The sequence below is a fragment of the Mesoplodon mirus genome, assembly GCF_964341445.2.
Source record: "Mesoplodon mirus genome assembly, chromosome: 8".
Taxonomy (NCBI): domain Eukaryota; kingdom Metazoa; phylum Chordata; class Mammalia; order Artiodactyla; family Ziphiidae; genus Mesoplodon; species Mesoplodon mirus.
The window spans coordinates 33,512,463-33,534,313 of NC_138984.1; the positions used below are offsets into that span (position 1 = coordinate 33,512,463).

Here is a 21,851-nt window from a genome sequence, read left to right on the forward strand (position 1 = left end):
GAATTTGAGTCCTTCTCATGTAATTCTTATATGTTAACCCAAACATATTCATCTCTTTAAGGTAATCAAAAACCAATTAAAACCAATCATCAACAACTATTTATTGCTTCCATACTGCATATTGCACCGTGTAACTTTAAAAAATGGTCCTGGTGCCAGACAAGGATGGATTTAAGTGCTGGCTTTTCTCTGTAGCCTTCAACATTCTATTTAACTCAGTTTCTAAACTTCAGTTTCCTCATGTGTAAAATCAGGATAATAAGAGAATTTTCCTCAAAGGATTAACAGTACTCTCACATTTCTTGGCTGCTTCATTTCTAACTGTCCCACCTCACTATGCTGCAGTTACCCGCTACTATGATTATACCTGGGACTATTATTCCACATGTAAAATCTCTAATTCAAACATCCCATTCTCTGATCACAACCTCTATTCTTCCAGGGATTTTGCTCAGGTACTCTACTACAATTGTGCTTCAACTTCATGTGAACCTCCAGTTAACTAATTCCTCAGTTTTCTTCAGATCCATCACTGTCTTCCTTAATAAAATTCTCTCCCCATCCAGCTTAGAGTCCTGGGCTTATAATTTTAGTCACTCTCTTGCAAATACCTTAAACTCCCTTTCCTCTCCATCCTTTGGTCATAACGCCCTGGTAAAATCCTAATTCTGGATGAAAATGGCTTCCAGGGCCTATACATGTAAAGCTGAATGTCACTGAAGAAGAAATTCATTGTCACTACTAATACCAATTCATGGTCATCAGCCTCAATAGGAACTTTGTGTATATGACACTGTTATAATGTTTCTCTCACTCTGTATCAGGGATGATATTAAATCTCCATTTTCCTCAAATCTTGGTCACCCTTCCTGTGATCTTTTCTCATTCTTAACACTCTTACTTAAAGAGAAAAGAGAAGCTATCAGATAGAAATGTATTCAACTTCCCATCACCAAACCTATCAAGTACCTTCATTTTCATCTATCTCTCCAGGTCTCTCCTGTCCTAACATACCTTCCCTCAACCCCATACCCCCTTCATAGTAAACTTTTTGAAGAAGTGGTCCACACTGTCTCTGCTTCTTTATTCATCTCCCATTCACTCTTCAGCCACGCCAATATGGGTTCCTTCCAATCCACCTCATTGAAATGACTCTGGTACTCATGCTTTTCCAAACTTGATCTCAGGATCTTTCTATCTCCGCTGCTACCAATACCCCACTCTTATGCCAGTGTTGCTGAGCTCAGTAAATGCCACTATCAGTCAGTTGCTCATGGAAGAAACTCAGGAGTCATCCCAGATCATTCCTACTCTTTTACCTCCTACACCTATTCAATCAATAACCAAGGCCTTTGAATTCAATTTTTAAAATAACTCTTAAATCTGCCTAATTCTAGTATAAATGTCACCAACTGTAATCTATACCACTATCACCTTTCACTTGTACAGCTGAAAGGGCCTCCTAAACCTGTTTTGTTTAACCAGTTTTATCTCTAAGCATTGTCTATACTTTACATTAGCTTTCTTAAGTTCCTTGGACACAGCAAGCACTTTCTTGCTCAGCCTTCAAACGTGATATTCCTTTGACTGGCAAATTCCTATTCATTCTTCAGTTCTCAGTTTAAAAGTTACTTTCTCAAGTGTCCCTTCCCTACTCTCTAGACTAAGTTGCATGTCTCTATCACCATTCCCATACAATTTGGCACAATTCTCTCATGGCACTGTTCATAAGAGTAATTCATTAGAATATACTGTAGTGCCTTTTTCTCTTGCTAAACTTCAAATTCAGTGAAGCAAGAGACTTACTATTTTTTTAGGCTCAGCATTTATCACACTGAGCTAATATACACAGAACAAATGAATAATTCTAAAGACTTTGTGAGTTATTTTTTTTGTTACTGGTGAAGGTACTAGGAGTTTAATTAATTACATACTAAATGTTAAAAAATGGAACTGAGGAGGGAATTCCTTATTTATATTAAAAGGTAAGTTACCAAAAATTCTATTCTTTATTTTTTAACATCTTTATTGGAGTATAATTGCTTTACAATGGTGTGTTAGTTTCTGCTTTTTTTTAAAAATTTTTTTATTTAACAAATTTAATCAGTTATACATATACATATGTTCCCATATCCCCTCCCTTTTGCGTCTCCCTCCCGCCCTCCCTATCCCACCCCTCCAGGCGGTCACAAAGCACCGAGCTGATCTCCCTGTGCTATGCGGCTGCTTCCCACTAGCTATCTACCTTACGTTTGGTAGTGCATATATGTCCATGCCGCTCTTTCGCTTTGTCACAGCTTACCCTTCCCCCTCCCCATATCCTCAAGTTCATTCTCTAGTAGATCTGTGTCTTTATTCCTGTCTTACCCCTATGTTCTTCATGACATTTTTTTTTCTTAAATTCCATATATGTGTCAGCATACAGTATTTGTCTTTCTCTTTCTGACTTACTTCATTCTGTATGACAGACTCTAGATCCGTCCACCTCATTACAAATAGCTCGATTTCGTTTCTTTTTATGGCTAAGTAATATTCCATTGTATATATGTGCCACATCTTCTTTATCCATTCATCTGATAATGGACACTTAGGTTGTTTCCATCTCCGGGCTATTGTAAATAGGGCTGCTATGAACATTTTGGTACATGACTCTTTTTGAATTATGGTTTTCTCAGGGTATATGCCCAGTAGTGGGATTGCGGGTCATATGGTAGTTCTATTTATAGTTTTTTAAGGAACCTCCATACCATTGTCCATAGTGGCTGTACCAATTCACATTCCCACCAGCAGTGCAAGAGTGTTCCCTTTTTTCCACACCCTCTCCAGCATTTATTGTTTCTAGATTTCTTGATGATGGCCATTCTGACTGGTGTGAGATGATATCTCATTGTAGTTTTGATTTGCATTTCTCTAATGAGTAAAGATGTTGAGCATCCTTTCATGTGTTTGTTGGCAGTCTGTATATCTTCTGTGGAGAAATGTCTATTTAGGTCTTCTGCCCATTTTTGGATTGGGTTGTTTATTTTTTTGTTATTGAGCTGCATGAGCCGCTTATAAATTTTGGAGATTAATCCTTTGTCAGTTGCTTCATTTGCAAATATTTCCTCCCATTCTGAGGGTTGTCTTTTGGTCTTGTTTATGGTTTCCTTTGCTGTGCAAAAGCTTTGAAGTTTCATTAGGTCCCACTTGTTTATTTTTGTCTTTATTTCCATTTCTCTAGGAGGTGGGTCAAAAAGGATCTTGCTGTGATTTATGTCATAGAGTGTTCTGCCTATGTTTTCCTCTAAGAGTTTGATAGTGTCTGGCCTTACATTTAGGTCTTTAATCCATTTTGAGCTTATTTTTGTGTATGGTGTTAGGGAGTGATCTAATCTCATACTTTTACATGTCCCTGTCCAGTTTTCCCAGCACCACTTATTGAAGAGACTGTCCTTTCTCCACTGTACATTCCTGCCTCCTTTATCAAAGATAAGGTGACCATATGTGCGTGGGTTTATCACTGGGCTTTCTATCCTGTTCCATTGATCTATCTTTCTGTTTTTGTGCCAGTACCACACTGTCTTCATTACTGTAGCTCTGTAGTATAGTCTGAAGTCAGGGAGCCTGATTCCTCCAGCTCCATTTTTCTTTCTCAAGATTGCTTTGGCTATTCAGGGTCTTTTGTGTTTCCATACAAATTGTGAAATTTTTTGTTCTAGTTCTGTGAAAAATACCAGTGGTAGTTTGATAGGGATTTCATTAAATCTGTAGATTGCTTTGGGTAGTAGAGTCATTTTCACAATGTTGATTCTCCCAATCCAAGAACATGGTACATCTCTCCATCTATTCGTATCATTTTTAATTTCCTTCATCAGTGTCTTATAGTTTTCTGCATACAGGTCTTTTGTCTCCTTAGGTAGGTTTATTCCTAGATATTTTATTCTTTTTGTTGCAATGGTAAATGGGAGTGTTTCCTTGATTTCACTTTCAGATTTTTCATCATTAGTATATAGGAATGCCAGAGATTTCTATACATTAATTTTGTATCCTGCTACTTTACCAAATTCATTGATTAGCTCTAGTAATTTTCTGGTAGCATCTTTAGGATTCTCTATGTATAGTATCATGTCATCTGCAAACAGTGACAGCTTTACTTCTTCTTTTCCAATTTGGATTCCTTTTATTTCCTTTTCTTCTCTGATTGCTGTGGCTACAACTTCCAAAACTAGGTTGAATAAGAGTGGTGAGAGTGGGCAACCTTGTCTTGTTCCTGATCTTAGTGGAAATGGTTTCAGTTTTTCACCATTGAGGACGATGCTGGCTGTGGGTTTGTCATATATGGCCTTTATTATGTTGAGGAAAGTTCCATCTATGCCTACTTTCTGCAGGGTTTTTTTATCATAAATGGGTGTTGAATTTTGTCGAAAGCTTTCTCTGCATCTATTGAGATGATCATATGGTTTTTCTCCTTCAATTTGTTAATATGGTGTATCACGTTGATTGATTTGCGTATATTGAAGAATCCTTGCATTCCTGGAATAAATCCCACTTGATCATGGTGTATGATCCTTTTAATGTGCTGTTGGAATTTGTTTGCTAGTATTTTGTTGAGGATTTTTGCATCTATGTTCATCAGTGATATTGGCCTGTAGTTTTCTTTCTTTGTGACATCCTTGTCTGGTTTTGGTATCAAGGTGATGGTGGCCTCGTAGAATGAGTTTGGGAGTACTCCTCCCTCTGCTATATTTTGGAAGAGTTTGAGAAGGATAGGTGTTAGCTCTTCTCTAAATGCTTGATAGAATTCGCCTGTGAAGCCATCTGGTCCTGGGCTTTTGTTTGTTGGAAGATTTTTAATCACAGTTTCAATTTCAGTGCTTGTGATTGGTCTCTTCATATTTTCTATTTCTTCCTGATTCAGTCTTGGCAGGTTGTGCATTTCTAAGAATTTGTCCATTTCTTCCAGGTTGTCCATTTTATTGGCAAAGAGTTTCTTGTAATAATCTCTCATGATCTTTTGTATTTCTGCAGTGTCAGTTGTTACTTCTCCTTTTTCATTTCTAATTCTATTGATTTGAGTCTTCTCCCTTTTTTTCTTGATGAGTCTGGCTAATGGTTTATCAATTTTGTTTATCTTCTCTAAAAACCAGCTTTTAGTTTTATTGATCTTTGCTATCACTTCCTTCATTTCTTTTTCATTTATTTCCAATCTAATTTTTATGATTTCTTTCCTTCTGCTAACTTTGGGATGTATTTGTTCTTCTTTCTCTAATTGCTTTAGGTGCAAGGTTAGGTTGTTTATTCGAGATGTTTCCTGTTTCTTAAGGTAGGATTGTATTGCTATAAACTTCCCTCTTAGAACTGCTTCTGCTGCATCCCATAGGTTTTGGGTCATCGTGTCTCCATTGTCATTTGTTTCTAGGTATTTTTTAATTTCCTTTTTGATTTCTTCAGTGATCACTTCATTATTAAGTAGTGTATTGTTTAGCCTCCATGTGTTTGTATTTTTTACAGATCTTTTCCTGTAATTGATATCTAGTCTCATAGCATTGTGGTCAGAAAAGATACTTGATACAATTTCAATTTTCTTAAATTTACCAAGGCTTGATTTGTGACCCAAGATATGATCTATCCTGGAGAGTGTTCCATGAGCACTTGAGAAAAATGTGCATTCTGTTGTTTTTGGATGGAATGTCCTATAAATATCAATTAAGTCCATCTTGTTTAATGTATCATTTAAAGCTTGTGTTTCCTTATTTATTTTCATTTTGGATTATCTGTCCATTGGTGAAAGTGGGATGTTAAAGTCCTCCACTATGATTGTGTTACTGTCGATTTCTGCTTTTATGGCTGTTAGTATTTGCCTTATGTACTGAGGTGCTCCTATGTTGGGTGCATAAATATTTACAATTGTTATATCTTCTTCTTGGATCGATCCCTTGATCATTATGTAGTGTCCTTCTTTGTCTCTTCTAGTAGTCTTTATTTTAAAGTCTATTTTGTCTGATATGAGAATTGCTACTCCAGCTTTCTTTTGGTTTCCATTTGCATGGAATATCTTTTTCCATCCCCTTACTTTCAGTCTGTATGTGTCTCTAGGTCTGAAGTGGGTCTCTTGTAGACAGCATATATATGGGTCTTGTTTTTGTATCCATTCAGCCAATCTGTGTCTTTTGGTGGGAGCATTTAGTCCATTTACATTTAAGGTAATTATCGCTATGTATGTTCCTATTCCCATTTTCTTAATTGTTTTGGGTTCGTTATTGTAGGTCTTTTCCTTCGTTGTGTTTCTTGCCTAGAGAAGTTCCTTTAGCATTTGTTGTACGCTGGTTTGAAAGTGCTGAACTCTCAGCTTTTTCTTGTGTGTAAACATTTTAATTTCTCCATCAAATCTGAATGAGATCCTTGCTGGGTAGAGTAATCTTAGTTGCAGGTTCTTCTCCTTCATCACTTTAATTATGTCCTGCCACTCCCTTCTGGCTTGTATAGTTTCTGCTGAGAGATCAGCTGTTATCCTGATGGGGATTCCCTTGTGTGTTATTTGTTGTTTTTGCCTTGCTGCTTTTAATATGATTTCTTTGTGTTTAATTTTTGACAGTTTGATTAATATGTGTCTTGGTGTATTTCTCCTTGGATATATTCTGTATGGGACTCTCTGTGCCTCCTGGACTTGATTAACTATTTCCTTTCCCATATTAGGGAAGTTTTCAACTATAATCTCTTCAAATATTTTCTCAGTCCCTTTCTTTTTCTCTTCTTCTTCTGGAACCCCTAGAATTCGAATGTTGGTGCGTTTAATGTTGTCCCAGAGGTCTCTGAGACTGTCCTCTGTTCTTTTCATTCTTTTTTATTTTGCTCTGCAGCAGTTATTTCCACTATTTTATCTTCCACCTCACTTATCCATTCTTCTGCCTCAGTTTTTCTGCTATTGATCCCATCTAGAGTATTTTTCATTTCATTTATTGTGTTTTTAATCGATGCTTGATTCATCTTTAGTTCTTCTAGGTCCTTGTTAACTGTTTCTTGCATTTTGTCTATTCTATTTCCAAGATTTTGGATCTGGGAAATAGAATCTTGGATCATCTTTACTATCATTATTCTGAATTCTTTTTCAGGTAGACTGCCTATTACCTCTTCATTTGTTAGGTCTGGTGGGTTTTTATCTTGCTCCTTCTCCTGCTGTGTGTTTTTCTGTCTTCTCATTTTGCTTATGTTACTGTGTTTGGAGTCTCCTTTTTGCAGGCTGCAGGTTCGTAGTTCCCGTTGTTTTTGGTGTCTGTCCCTAGTGGCTAAGGTTGGTTTAGTGGGTTGTGTAGGCTTCCTGGTGGAGGGGACTGGTGCCTGTGTTCTGGTGGATGAGGCTGGATCTTGTCTTTCTGGTGGGCAGGTCCACGTCTGGTGGTGTGTTTTGGGGTGTCTGCAGACTTTTTATGATTTTAGGCAGCCTCTCTGCTAATGGGTGGCGTTGTGTTCCTGTCTTGCTAGTTGTTTGGCATAGGGTGTCCAGCACTGTAGCTTGCTGGTCGTTGAGTGAAGCTGGGTGCTGGTGTTGAGATGGAGATCTCTGGAAGATTTTCGCCGTTTGATATTATGTGGAGCTGGGAGGTCTCTTGTGGACCAGTGTCCTGAAGTTGGCTCTCCCACCTCAGAGGCACAGCACTGACTCCTGGCTCCTCAATTTGGGATGATTTGTTGTCTATTCATGTAGTCCACAGATGCAGGGTACATCAAGTTGATTGTGGAGCTTTAATCCGCTGCTTCTGAGGCTGCTGGGAGAGATTTCCCTTTCTCTTCTTTGTTCCCACAGCTCCTGGGTCTCAGCTTTGGATTTGGCCCCGCCTCTGCGTGTAGGTCGCTGGAGTGGGTCTGTTCTTCGCTCAGACAGGACAGGGTTAAAGGAGCAGCCGCTTCGGGGACTCTGGCTCACTCAGGCCGGGGGGGAGGGAGGGGCACGGAGTGCAGGGCGAGCCTGCAGCGGCAGAGGCCGGCGTGATGTTGCACCAGCCCGAGGCACGCCGTGCGTTCTCTCAGGGAAGCTGTCTCTGGATCCCGGGACCCCGGCAGTGACGGGCTGTACAGGCTCCCGGAAGGACGGCGTGGACAGTGACCTGCGCTCACACACAGGCTTCTTGGCGGCGGCAGCAGCAGCCCCAGCGTCCCACGCCTGTCTCTGGGCTCCGCGCTTTCAGCCGCAGCTCGCGCCCGTCTGTGGGGCTCCTTTAAGCAGCGCTCCTAATCCCCTCTCCTCACACACCAGGAAACCAAGAGGGAAGAAATAGTCTCTTGCCTCTTCGGCAGCTCCAGAGTTTTCCCGGACTCCCTCCCGGCTAGCTGTGGCGCACTAGCCCCCCTCAGGCTGAGCTCTCGCCGCCAGCCCCAGTCCTCTCCCTGCGCTCTGACCGAAGCCCGAGCCTCAGCTTCCAGCGCTGCCCGCCCCGGTGGGCAAGCAGACAAGCCTCTCAGGCTGGTGAGCGCCGGTCGGCACCGATCCTCTGTGCAGGAATCTCTCCGCTTTGCCCTTCCCAGGTACGTGGGGAGTTTCTTGCCTTTTGGGAGGTCTGAGGTCTTCTGCCAGCGTTCAGTAGGTGTTCTGTAGGAGTTGTTCCACGTGTAGCTATATTTCTGGTGTATCTGTGGGGAGGAAGGTGATCTCCGCGTCTTACTCTTCTGCCATCTTCCCCCAGTTTCTGCTTTATAACAAAGTGAATCAGATATACATATACATATGTTCCCATATCTCTTCCCTCTTGCATCTCCCTCCCTCCCACCCTCCCTATCCCACCCCTCTAGGTGGTCACAAAGCACCGAGTTGATCTCCCTGTGCTATGCAGCTGCTTCCCACTAGCTATTTTACGTTTAGTAGTGTAAATATGTCCATGCCACTCTCTCACTTTGTCACAGCTTACCCTTCCCCCTCCCCATATCCTCAAGTCCATTCTCTAGTAGGTCTGTGTCTTTATTCCCATCTTACCCCTAGGTTCTTCATGACCTTTTTTTTCCCCTTCGATTCCATATATATGTGTTAGCATACGGTATTTGTCTTTCTCTTACTGACTTACTTCATTCTGTATGACAGACTCTAGGTCCATCCACCTCACTACAAATAACTCAATTTTGTTTTTTATGGCTGAGTAATATTCCATCGTATATATGTGCCACATCTTCTTTATCCATTCATCCGATGATGGACACCTAGGTTGCCTCCATCTCCTGGCTATTGTAAATAGAGCTGCAATGAACATTTTGGTACATGACTCTTTTTGAATTATGGTTTTCTCAGGGTATATGCCCAGTAGTGGGATTGCGGGTCATATGGTAGTTCTATTTGTAGTTTTTTAAGGAACCTCCATACTGTTCTCCATAGTGGCTGTACCAATTCACATTCCCACCAGCAGTGCAAGAGTGTTCCCTTTTCTCCACACCCTCTCCAGCATTTATTGTTTCTAGATTTCTTGATGATGGCCATTCTGACTGGTGTGAGATGATATCTCATTGTAGTTTTGATTTGCATTTCTCTAATGATTAATGATGTTGAACATTATTTCATGTGTTTGTTGGCAATCTGTATATCTTCTTTTTTTTTTTTTTTTGTGATATGCGGGCCTCTCACTGTTGTGGCCTCTCCCATTGCAGAGCACAGGCTCCAGACGCGCAGGCTCAGCGGCCATGGCTCACGGGCCCAGCCGCTCCACGGCATGTGGGATCTTCCCAGACCGGGGCGCGAACCCACGTCCCCTGCATCGGCAGGCGGACTCTCAACCACTGCGCCACCAGGGAAGCCCCTGTATATCTTCTTTGGAGAAATGTCTGTTTAGGTCTTCTGCCCATTTTTGGATTGGGTTGTTTGTTTTTTTGTTATTGAACTGCATGAGTTGCTTGTAAATTTTGGAGACTAATTCTTTGTCAGTTGCTTCATTTGCAAATATTTCCTCCCATTCTGAGGGTTGTCTTTTGGTCTTGTTTATGGTTTCCTTTGCTGTGCAAAAGCTTTTAAGTTTCATTAGGTCCCATTTGTTTATTTTTGTCTTTATTTCCATTTCTCTAGGAGGTGGGTCAAAAAGGATCTTGCTGTGATTTATGTCATAGAGTGTTCTGACTATGTTTTCCTCTAAGAGTTTGATAGTTTCTGGCCTTACATTTAGGTCTTTAATCCATTTTGAGCTTATTTTTGTGTATGGTGTTAGGGAGTGTTCTAATCTCATACTTGTATATGTACCTGTCCAGTTTTCCCAGAACCACTTATTGAAGAGGCTGCCCTTTCTCCACTGTACATTCCTGCCTCCTTTATCAAAGATAAGGTGACCATATGTGCGTGGGTTTATCTCTGGGCTTTCTATCCTGTTCCATTGATCTATCTTTCTGTTTTTGTGCCAGTACCATACTGTCTTGATTACTGTAGCTTTGTAGTATAGTCTGAAGTCAGGGAGCCTGATTCCTCCAGCTCCGTTTTTCGTTCTCAAGATTGCTTTGGCTATTTGGGGTCTTTTGTGTTTCCATACAAATTGTGAAATTTTTTGTTCTAGTTCTGTGAAAAATACCAGTAGTAGTTTGATAGGGATTGCATTGAATCTGTAGATTGCTTTGGGTAGTAGAGTCATTTTCACAATGTTGATTCTCCCAATCCAAGAACATGGTATATTTCTCCACCTATTTGTATCATCTTTAATTTCTTTCATCAGTGTCTTATAATTTTCTGCATACAGGTCTTTTGTCTCCTTAGGTAGGTTTATTCCTAGATATTTTATTCTTTTTGTTGCAATGGTAAATGGGAGTGTTTTCTTAATTTCACTTTCAGATTTTTCATCATTAGTGTATAGGAATGCCAGAGATTTCTGTGCATTAATTTTGTATCCTGCTACTTTACCAAATTCATTGATTAGCTCTAGTAGTTTTCTGGTAGCATCTTTAGGATTCTCTATGTATAGTATCATGTCATCTGCATTTGTGAGTTATTTTATAGGCAAAGTGACTCTTAAAGGTTAATAAGCCAAAGAATAAAAAAAATTGTACTGTATCTAATTTTTAATTTATTCTAAAGCATCTATTTAGGTGTTAACTTTTTAGGAGCCATTATGCTAAGAACTGGGTATATTAATTTGAATAAAGTATGATTCTGAAATCATAATGAAAGATATATATGCATAAACAAAGGATACCATGTTAAATGCAGAGATAAATACAAAAGAGTGAATATCCATCTTTACATAGGGGGTGAAGTTAAGAGAACATTTAAAGCCAAAGAGATTGCTATGTGAGTAATGAGAGGAGTTTGCCATGCAGAAGAGGAGAAAAGACATTTCTAGAAGAGACATTTCTAGACAAAGACATTTCTAGAAGAGAGAACAAAAGGGTTGAAATAAGCTTGGAATATTGAGAGAGCATAGGAGTAAGAACATATGAGAAAAAACAAACCATACAAAAAAAACCATACCAAAAAAAAAGGAAAGCTGATTATACAGGAGGAAATTTAAATAGCTGGAAGCATTTTGATAAATGCTAACATAGTTGCTCTTGCCTCTTTGGGACATGGTTTCCTTGTCCATAAATTAGACGAGATAAATTAGATAACATCTTAAATGTCTTCCAATTTTAACACTGTTTGATTTTATATCTTAAAAGTATTCAAGATAACCTACCTTCTGCAAGTGTAACTGTCACAGTCTCTCTGAGAATATTCCCACTATCTGTAGTCCATTGAAGCTGAAATGGGAACATTTACTTCAATAAAAAGAACAAAGCATTTATTTTGAAAACTATTTTAAAACAGCAATGCAACTGTCCTATCTTATTCAGTCATAGTATAAATGTGCTTTATTCTGTAATTACTCTCTTTATTTGTTCACATTCTCAAAGCATTAAGTATATTTAACTATGCAAATAAATTAGCTTCCTAAGGTCAGATAGCAAGAATTTGGATAGCAAGTGTAGATGGCAAAGACTACTGCTAACCAAATCTGTTTTAGTTCCTGAATTTTGGATAGTGAATAACTAAGAGTTTTGGACAGAAAAGAATAGTAGCTCTAGCTTAAAAAAATCTCACTCTATTCAGTTACTGAATTTAGAGAGTAAAAGTGTATAGAGAAGAGAATACTGCTACTTGAGATTTTAATGCCAAAATCACTGCTTGTAGTACAATTAGCAGTTCCTGGGTAACTACATTAATCTCTTCAGATTAGGCAAAATTTTCATATAAATGGCTACTTTTCTGGAGAAAGCTACAGTATCACAGTATGAGGTAAACTTTATACCCATAGATGGCATATAGAACCAACATCGTCACTTTGTGTATTCAAGTCTGAACTATTCTATTTAAACTTGCTTCTATTGAAATTTTAAAAAGAGGTGGAGATATACACAGTATGTACTCAATAAATATCTGTTAAATGAATAAGATATACTTTTTACAGAGTTAATGTGTTGATTTTTAAGTGAAGATTACTATTGTTATTATAGTCAGGGTTGGAATCGCTGATATTTCTTCTTGTGAGAGTAATAAAAAATATTTTAGTCAAATCATCATCTGAGAGTTCATAGTGTTCACATTTTGAGAAAAAGATACTACCATTTTTCCTTACATCACAGTTACTTATATGGCCTAATAGCAATCATGCATCAGCTGAGAAAGATGGTTGTAATAAAACAAGGAATTACAGTTGTAATCATACCGTTGCTGGAATAATCTCTGAGTTATATACATTATCTCCATTTCTCAAGGACTTCTGTACCTCATGGATGTGATTTTTTATATCATTTACAGTTGGAAAAAAGGATAAATTATGTCTTTCAGGTACCTCATCAGGTCTGAACAGTTCCCTTTCCACAAATTTTCTATGGAGAATATAAAATAGAATAAAAACATAAACAATATAGCAATCTAATTCAGATCAAATGACAAAGGTTCCCCTTTAGTATAAACTTCTGTAAAGTATGGTTTACAGCTTTATAAGTAATTTATGTTTTTCCACTTTTTTCCCACACATTAAGTCATGGAATTCATGCAGATTAAAGAAATGTAATATTTTCGTTGGTTAAACACCTGTATATCTTAGAATGAGCTTTGATGTTTTTATGAATTTAACGAAATCACTATTTTCAATTTAAATATAATATGTTTTTGAATGCCAGGCACTGCACTGAACACTTCACATCTAGGACCTCCTTTAACCCACACTATAATCCTGTGAGGTAGGTATAATTATCATTCCCACTTTACAGATGAGAGAACTGAGGGCTACAGAAGTTACGTATTGCATTGGCCAAAAAGTTCATTCGGGTTTTCATAAGCTGTTAGGGGAAATCCGAATGAACTTTTTGGCCAACCCAATCATTTTCCCAAAGTTATACGCCTAGCTAGTATGTAAGAGAGACGGGGCCTATACCAAAGTTATACATATAAACATCATGTTTCATTGCTTTCAAAAGTTATCAACTAATATATGAAATATGTCTGCTCAAATTTTACAAGTAGACAAATGAGAAGATAGAAATAAAAGGCAGCATTGCCATACGATGGTTATAAAAAATAAAGATATAAAAGAAATGATAAAATTCAATATATATATTCTTTGTGCATTACATTCAGTAGACCATATTGAAGAGCTGTATTATACATCTGTTTTTACAATATAGGTTTAGTAAAATAGTGGATGGCTTACCAAACTTTGGCTCTGTTCTAAGAATGCCCCAATGGAAATAAACATAAAATGTCTAAGAAAGCTGCTAAATAGAAAAGTCATGTATTAATTAAGAAATAATCCTGGGAAATACTCATTGTGTTGTTCAGATCAGACTACACAATAACCAGAAGGAATAAGGTCAGTTAAGTAGCAGAATTCATGCTGGAGAGCACAGGCTGTAGTCAGACCTAGATTTCAGTTCTGCCTGTATATCTTTAACCACCCTGAGTCTCCATTTCCTCATCTGCAGAATGAGGATAAATACACAAACTTCATGAGTCATAAGAATAAATGAGATCATACCTATAAGTGCTTAGCACAATAGCTGGCACATACATACTAAGTGCCACATAATAATTATTATTATATCCTGAGTATCAATAAAATTAGATCAGAGTACTATCTATAAAATTTCCTTAAACAAAAAAACTATCCACATTCTTTTGTTGTAATAAAATTTAATTGTATTTCAAATAGGTTAAAACAAGTATCTTGGCCCACATTTTAAAATCTTTTCTACAAATTTTTTTTTCTGTAAAGGTATTTAGTACATAATTCAATGTATATATCATTTAGAAATAGTCCAATTTGCCGAATCTGAATATGGAATATCTCAAATGAGTAATTTGAATCATTACTTATGGCTTGCCAAGCATCTGCAGAAAAATGATCAGTTCATAAATAAGATTATTTTAATAAATTAATAAACTATATTCCTTATCTACTCTGATAGCCTATATCCTGGAAAATGTCTATAATGTTAAGTGTATTATTTAAACCAACAGAAATGAAAAATGAAAAAGAACAATTTCTTTCTACTGTACCTTAGCTGTTTCCTTACTGCATACACTTGTTGTATTCCCTGTGATACTAATTCTTGAATTTTTTGTGCTACTTGAGGATGCAGACGTGAGGGTAATGTACAGTTCTCATCTCTAACTGCAGTTTCCTCTTCTTCAAGAGAAGACATAGGAAAAGGGGAAGGTGATAAAGGGAGGCAGGGAGTCTCTAATTCGTGATACTGATGAGCTTGCTGCGTAGGTAACTGTACATACCACCTGACAAGAAAAAATATTTAAAATTATATTACTAGACAAGGGCAAGAATCAGAGCTTCGCTGGTGGCACAGTGGTTGCGAATCTGCCTGCCAATGCAGGGGACATGGGTTCGAGCCCTGGGCTGGGAAGATCCCACATGCCGCGGAGCAACTAAGCCCGTTAGCCACAACTACTGAGCCTGCGCATCTGGAGCCTGTGCTCCGCAACAAGAGAGGCCGTGATTGTGAGAGGCCCGCACACCGCGATGAAGAGGGGCCCCTGCCCTCGCACAGAAACAAAGACCCAACACAGCCAAAAATAAATAAATTTTTAAAAAAAGCAAGAATCATAGTTACTTATGTTAATATTCATCAGGAGAAGGAATCATCTTTTAAGAAAAATTATATGATTATATGATATTAAATAAATATAAATTTTAAATGTTTAAGTAAATTAAATAAAAATAAATAAAAGTTAGTATGTTCTCTCTTAACTCTTCTAAGATTGGCTTTATACCCAATTAAATAAAAATCTTTATAAACCTTTATAGACTTTTACTATGTCCTTAAAGTTAAGGAGGGTGCAAGATTTAGGTATACATGAAAATGGTATTTAAAATTTCATATTAAGTAAATTTTACCTCAAAATAATGAGACTTTAAAATCATCTTTTGAATTGTGTATTTTCCCATTCTTCTACCATTTTGTTCCCAAATTACAACTTCTGTGTTGTACGTATAATCCTCCTAACCAAAGAGTGGATATAATTTAGTGCCTATGAAGATTGAGCTATGTGAGAGAATCTTCTCAGACAGGAACTCAACATACTGCCCCCATAGCACTCCAGCTCCTTTCGCCCCAATGAGCAAGAGAATCAACTAAAAGGTGAACACAGATTTCTTACAGCCATGCAGTAAAACAGATTCTAGGAAAATGAACTGATCTGATAGGATACAGTTTTAATAAATATCTTTATACAAAATGCTTACACTGTCTGATATTGCATGAAACGGAGCCTACTTAAAAATTATAAAAAATGTTCTCCAAACTAAAGAGTCTAATTATTGATTGTATTTATTTTTCATATATCTGAAACTTTTTCTAAAGATCACATAAAAACTATATTCCATACACTTAACCCCCTTATAAATTCTTCACCTGGACCAGCACATAACGGAAAGTAAGAAAGACAGCTAATATTTCTTATTTAAAACCTGAAGCATAAAAGATATAAAATGGAATTTTATATAGGGCTTAGAATTCATATCTGGCTGCCATAAGTAATCAAAGATGGGTTTAAAAAATATATGTAGGTGACTGAAAGTTCAGTTCCTAATAAGTATCTGAAAAAACGTACTAAATATATAATAAAATGTGTTGTTAAATATGTATTTATCATTTGGGGAAAAAACTTCCACATGGTATAAAGAATTCTTTCGTTAAAATTATCCACATTTGGATGATAAACTCAATGGCTTATACACTGGCAAATCATTTTAATACCTAGGGAGCTACTAATAAGACATCTATCTACCTTATAAAAACCATTTCTTAATGAAATAATTGGAAAACATAATATAATTTCTCTTATTACAGAATTCTTCCAAATGGAGCGAAGTAATTTGTAAAATAAAAGAACAATATAAATGTCATACCTAAGAACACCACCAGCATCTACCAAGTTCTTCTTTAGCATGTTAAAGGCTTTTTCCTGCTCCATTCGGATTATTTTCCTGTCAATTTTGGGGTCTGTAGGAACTCTATATTCAGGAAATTTCTGTACCTTTTTAATGTAAATCCTTTTTATAAGAAAAAGAAGAAGTTTTGTCATTATACTGTAACCTCAAGACTAACTTATCAACCACAAGTTTACTTTAGCATTAAAGTTTAGAGAAAATTCGATTAATCTAGAAAGCATTCAGGTAATTATGTGAAAGATATGCCATATTTTCAGTGTGTAATACTCAGCAAGTTAACAATAATCATTACTTTACTAAAACTGTCTAAATATTATGAATATTAACTTTTTTTTTTTCTGGATCTGTCTCTTCTCCATTCTCCCTGAAGCTATAAACACCTCACACCTGGATTACTTTACTACCCGCCTTCTGGAGCCTCTAGGCCTGCAGTCTTCCATTTCTTAAATCCACTAGATATATCAATGCCACAACAATTCTTTGCATTTGTACTTCTCTGTTGAAGAATCTATCTGTTCTTTAATCAAGCACAAATTTCTTAGCAGCATTCAGGGCTTTCTATATGATTCTAATTTATTTACCCATCTTTTCATAACTTCAAATATAAAATTGCTTTTCCTGTGAAGTTTATCATCTCAATGTTCCTTCCTCCTCTGATACCAAATACACAATCATGCTATATCTTTCTTTATATCATTCTCCTACCCTGCCATATCTTCCTTCTAATTCTCTACCTACCAAATTCAATCTAAACTTCAGTATCCAGGTTAAGTTCCATTTTCTTTCCTGTTAATGAGTTTGCTAGGATATATTACTTCTCTGAAGACAGTTAGCTAATCCACACATTTAACATTATATACAATACAATACTATTATGTTCTCTTATAGTTTGTTGCTTCCTGATCTACCCCAACAATATTTTAAGTTTCCCATGATTAAGTAAAATCATATACCTCTTTTAGTCTCCCCTCCTTCCCATGGCACCCAATGTTGTTGCTGGGCACAGAGCAGATACTCAAAAAGTACTTATAGAATGATAGAGAATAAAATTATCTCTTCACATATAGAGATTTTCTCCCAAGTTATATCTAAAGTTCTACATTGCTCATATTTAAAAGCAATGTTTTGTTTAATGGTCTACACTGCTTATATTTAAAAGCAAAGTTTTGTTTAATGGTCAGGTTTAAATATTGTCTAAAGTTAACATTATCAGATTAAACATGAAAAGCCTTCTTAACTGGCTTTAAAAACTTCTTGAGAATGCTGAGGTTTGTGATATGAGATGTAATGCTAATATAAAATGTTTCAAAGCTCAACTAAATCCAACATTTACGTGTTATTTAAAAATTTTATCTTATGATTTAAAACACTTTCAATGTGTGAAAAAGGAATATTAGTAATGAACATTACAAACATCTTTTATTGGTGCACATTTTTCATTCTCAGCCACAGCAATGACTACTCAGTAGTCCTATTCTACCTAAAACTTACTCTGTTGGTCTTCTACATTGCTGGTATGAATATAATTGGTAAAATCACTCTATAAAGCAACTCTGCAACACCTGTCAACATTTAAAAAGAATACAACACTTGCCCTAGCAATTTCATTTCAAGGAATTTATTCCATCAATATACTTACACAAGTATACAAATAGGTACAGTGTTATTAGTTGCAGCTTTGTATATAATAATAAAGAATATTTTCCAGAGCCTACATGTCCATTGTTGGAGGACTAATTAAGTAAATTATAATTCATCTATAAATGGAATATTATATGGCTATTAAAAAGAAGGAGCCATGAAAATAACGTAATTTATATGTCAATTTTATCTCACTTTTTAAAATCAGTTGATCAATCAATAAAAAGAAGTAATTGGTTCATTTAAATACAGACATGGAGCCAACTTTGAGATATACTGAGAATGAAAAAAAAATAGAGTAAAACAAGGTCCTACTGTATAGCACAAGGAACTATATCAATATCCTATGATAAACCATAATGGAAAAGAATATGAAGAAGAATATTTATACGTATAACTGAATCACTTTGCTGTACAGCAGAAATTAACACAACATTGTAAATCAACTATACTTCAATAAAAATTTTTTTTAAATGTAGAGTAGTATATATCTCTACATTCACACTAGTATGAAGCATAATAGCTGTGCAATAAATAACTACAATAGGCATTCAGAATGGAAATATATCAATGTGAATTCATAGTCGGAAAGAAGGTATGCTACTACCCAAATTTAAGGAAAGAAAATATTAGTAATCTTTACTGAGATCTTCAACATTTATGACGGTAGAGTATATACCTATATGCATATACACAGAATATCTTTGCAAGGTTACTCAAGAAACTGGTAAGAGTTGTTGCCTTAAAGTGGGACATAGGAAGCAGGGGTAAGAGGAAACAGATTTCACTGTATGCTTTTGGCGCTGCTTAAACTTAATAAAAATGTGCAATTAGCTATTCAAAAATAAGTACTTAATAAAAAAGAAATAAAAGAAAATAAAGCTTACCGGGCTGGACAAGTAGCTTTGTAGAGCTGACAAGACCTGCTTTCCTGTTCGCTGATTTTTTTGAACTGGAAACCTTTTCTTCTTGGCCCATACTGACACTCCATGACCACAGCTCTACTCCCTGTGGGCCAAAACCAACTATTGATATTTAATTCAAGTATCCATCCCTTCTGGATACTAGATTAAAAATAACTTGGTGGTGGCAATGACAAAATCTATACCTCCAATTATACAACCTTAAGGAAAGAAAACATCAGTAAGACTTACTAAGATGTACAAACACATAAAGTTAAAAGTTTATTGTAAAGTTACCAAATGTACCGCATTATGGTAAGAAAATTAGCAAATACCACATTTACTGACTGTCAACTGGTATTTACATATGTATGGTTTTGAATAATAAAATTTACTACTTTATAAGTAGAAATTAGCAAATGCAACATTTGTTAGTAAATATTAATATCATTTAAAATTTTGTTTCCTTTTCTAATTCTTTATTTCCTTATTTCTAATTGAGCTGTTAGGATAATGTGATTACCAGCCTTTAAAATGGCTCCCAATGATCCCTGCCTCTTAGTACTCATGTCCTTGGTAATCCCCTCCCCTTGAGCATGAGCTAGACTTACTAACTTACTTCTACTGAACATGGCAGAAGTGACAGGATGTTATTTTTGATATTAGGTTATAAAAAGACTGTGACTTCCATCTTGGGTACTTTCTTGCTCTTGCTTGGATTGCTCTCTCCTGGTGAAATCAGATATCATGTGGTGAGACAGCTCTGTGAAGAGGCCCACCTGGCAAGGAATAAGGCCTGCCAACAGCCACATGAGTGAGCATGGAAGCAGATCCTCCCCCAGTCAAGTCCTGAGACGATGGCAGATCCAGCCAACATCTTAATTGCAGTCTTGTGAGAGAACCTGGGGCAGAACCACCTTGTTAAGCTGCTCTTGGATTCCTGACCCATAGAAACTGAGACAATAAATGTTTGTTGTTTTCAACCACCACATTTGGGGTAATCTGTTACAGTGCCACAGATAACACAAATAAGCAGATGTGAAAACTATACAATTTAAGATTTTAAGTTGGATATCCTAATCTATGTAGGGTACAGCAAACTTTTCAAATATAAAACCCCAAACCCCAGGGACTTCCCTGATGGCCCAGTGATAGAATCTGCCTTCCAATGCAGAGGACACAGGTTTGATCACTGGTCGGGGAACTAAGATCCCACATGTCCCAGGGCAAGCAATGACAGAGCCCACACGCTCTAGAGTCCACATGTCACAACCACTGAGCCTACATGCTCTAGAGCCTGCACAGCACAACTAGAGAGAAGCCCACATGTCGCGACGAAGAGCCCGCGTGCTGCAAGAAAGATTCCGCATGCCACAACTAAGACCCAATGCAGCCAAATAAATAAATAAATATATATTTTTTAAAACCCCGAAAAACACCAATCGTGAATAAAAATGTTGATAAGGCTGATAACTAACTTCTTCTAAATGATGGTAAAAGGAAAATCACAGTTTGAGAAACATTATTTTATAAATCATAAAACAAATAATTAATATGTAGAATATAAAGAACCATAAATGATTTAAAAATAAAAATAAAAACTAACTACCAAACAGAAAAATGGGCAAAGACTATGAACAGGCAATTCAGAAAGGAAACAAAAGGATATTAAATAAACAATAAAAAGACGCTCAACTTCACTAGTAAACAGGGAAATGCAAATTGAAACAATACTAAGGACTTCGCTGGTGGCACACTGGTTAAGAGTCCACCTGCCAATGCAGGGGACACGGGTTCGAGTCCTGGTCCGGGAAGATCCCACATGCCACGGAGAAACTAAGCCCGTGCGCCACAACTACTGAGCCTGCACTCTAGAGCCCGCGAGCCACAACTACTGAGCCCGTGTTGCCACAACTACTGAAGCCTGCACGCCTAGAGCCCGTGCTCCACAACAAGAGAAGCCACCGCGATGAGAAGCCCACGCACCGCAACGAAGAGTAGCCCCCACTCGCCGCAACTACAGAAAGCCCATGTGCAGCAACGAAGACTCAACGCAGCCAAAAATTAATTAATTAAAAAAATAAAACAATAGTAAGATACTCTCTCACACTCTTCAAATAGGTAAACATAAAAAATTTGACAATACTCTAAAACAACTGAATCCACTGATCAATCTTACAGTGTAAAATGCTACATAGGTAGTGATAAGAAGTACACAGCACACCTATGAAGTATCCTCGCAAAATAATTCAATCAAAATTAAATCTTCATTTAATCAAACTCATACATCTAACAGATTACAGGAAATACAGGAGATAAAAGAACATGTTAAAAAACACCAGAGATAGAATCAGCAAAATCCTGAATATGGCAACGTGTACAGGACAAACTACCTGGGGGAAAAGAGGAGAGAAATTTTTAGATGAGAAGAAACTTAACCAAATTTGATCCATAAACTTGGTTTGCATGTGAATTTATACAAACCTCTTCAAAAAGAATTATGGTAAGTGGAGAAATGGGAACAATGGACAACTTATGATATTAGGAAATTACTGTTTGGACTTCTTTGGTGGTCCAGTGGTTAAGACTCCACGCTTCCACTGCAGGGGGCATTGGGGAACTAAGATCCCACATGCCATGCAGCGTGGCCAAAAAATTAAAAATTAAAACATTAAAAAAAAAGAAATTACTGTTAATTTTTTTAAGTGGGATAATGGGATATCCTTATATTTCAGATATATACTTTAATACCTATTATATACTTTAGTAATTATAGATGAAACGATATCTGGAATTTCCTGTAAAATCATCTTTAGTAATTATAGATGAAATGATATCTGGAATTTCCTGAAGAAGTGGGTAGGGGTATAAATGACACAAGATTGACCACTTGTTGAAGCTGGATGATGCATACACAGAGTTA

At 36.9% G+C, this 21,851-nt stretch overlaps 1 protein-coding gene across 12 annotated transcripts in view; it reads right to left on the reverse strand.

Moving 5' to 3' along the window:
- Nucleotides 1-21,851, reverse strand: part of CARF (calcium responsive transcription factor) — an 80,443-nt gene that overhangs the window by 28,380 nt on the left and 30,212 nt on the right. For 11 of the 12 annotated variants that reach the window (XR_014294908.1, XR_014294910.1, XR_014294911.1 and 8 more), the window contains 5 exons: nt 18,914-19,034; nt 16,344-16,487; nt 14,477-14,710; nt 12,642-12,804; nt 11,613-11,676 (listed from right to left, as the gene is read on the reverse strand). Coding sequence is in view for 2 of the 12 variants with exons in the window: in XM_082631474.1 (XP_082487600.1) it covers nt 11,613-11,676; nt 12,642-12,804; nt 14,477-14,710; nt 16,344-16,487; nt 18,914-19,034 (726 nt within the window). In the remaining 10 variants the exon portion in view is untranslated. The remainder of the gene's footprint in view (nt 1-11,612; nt 11,677-12,641; nt 12,805-14,476; nt 14,711-16,343; nt 16,488-18,913; nt 19,035-21,851) is intronic. The other variant, XR_014294909.1, reaches the window with a different exon arrangement.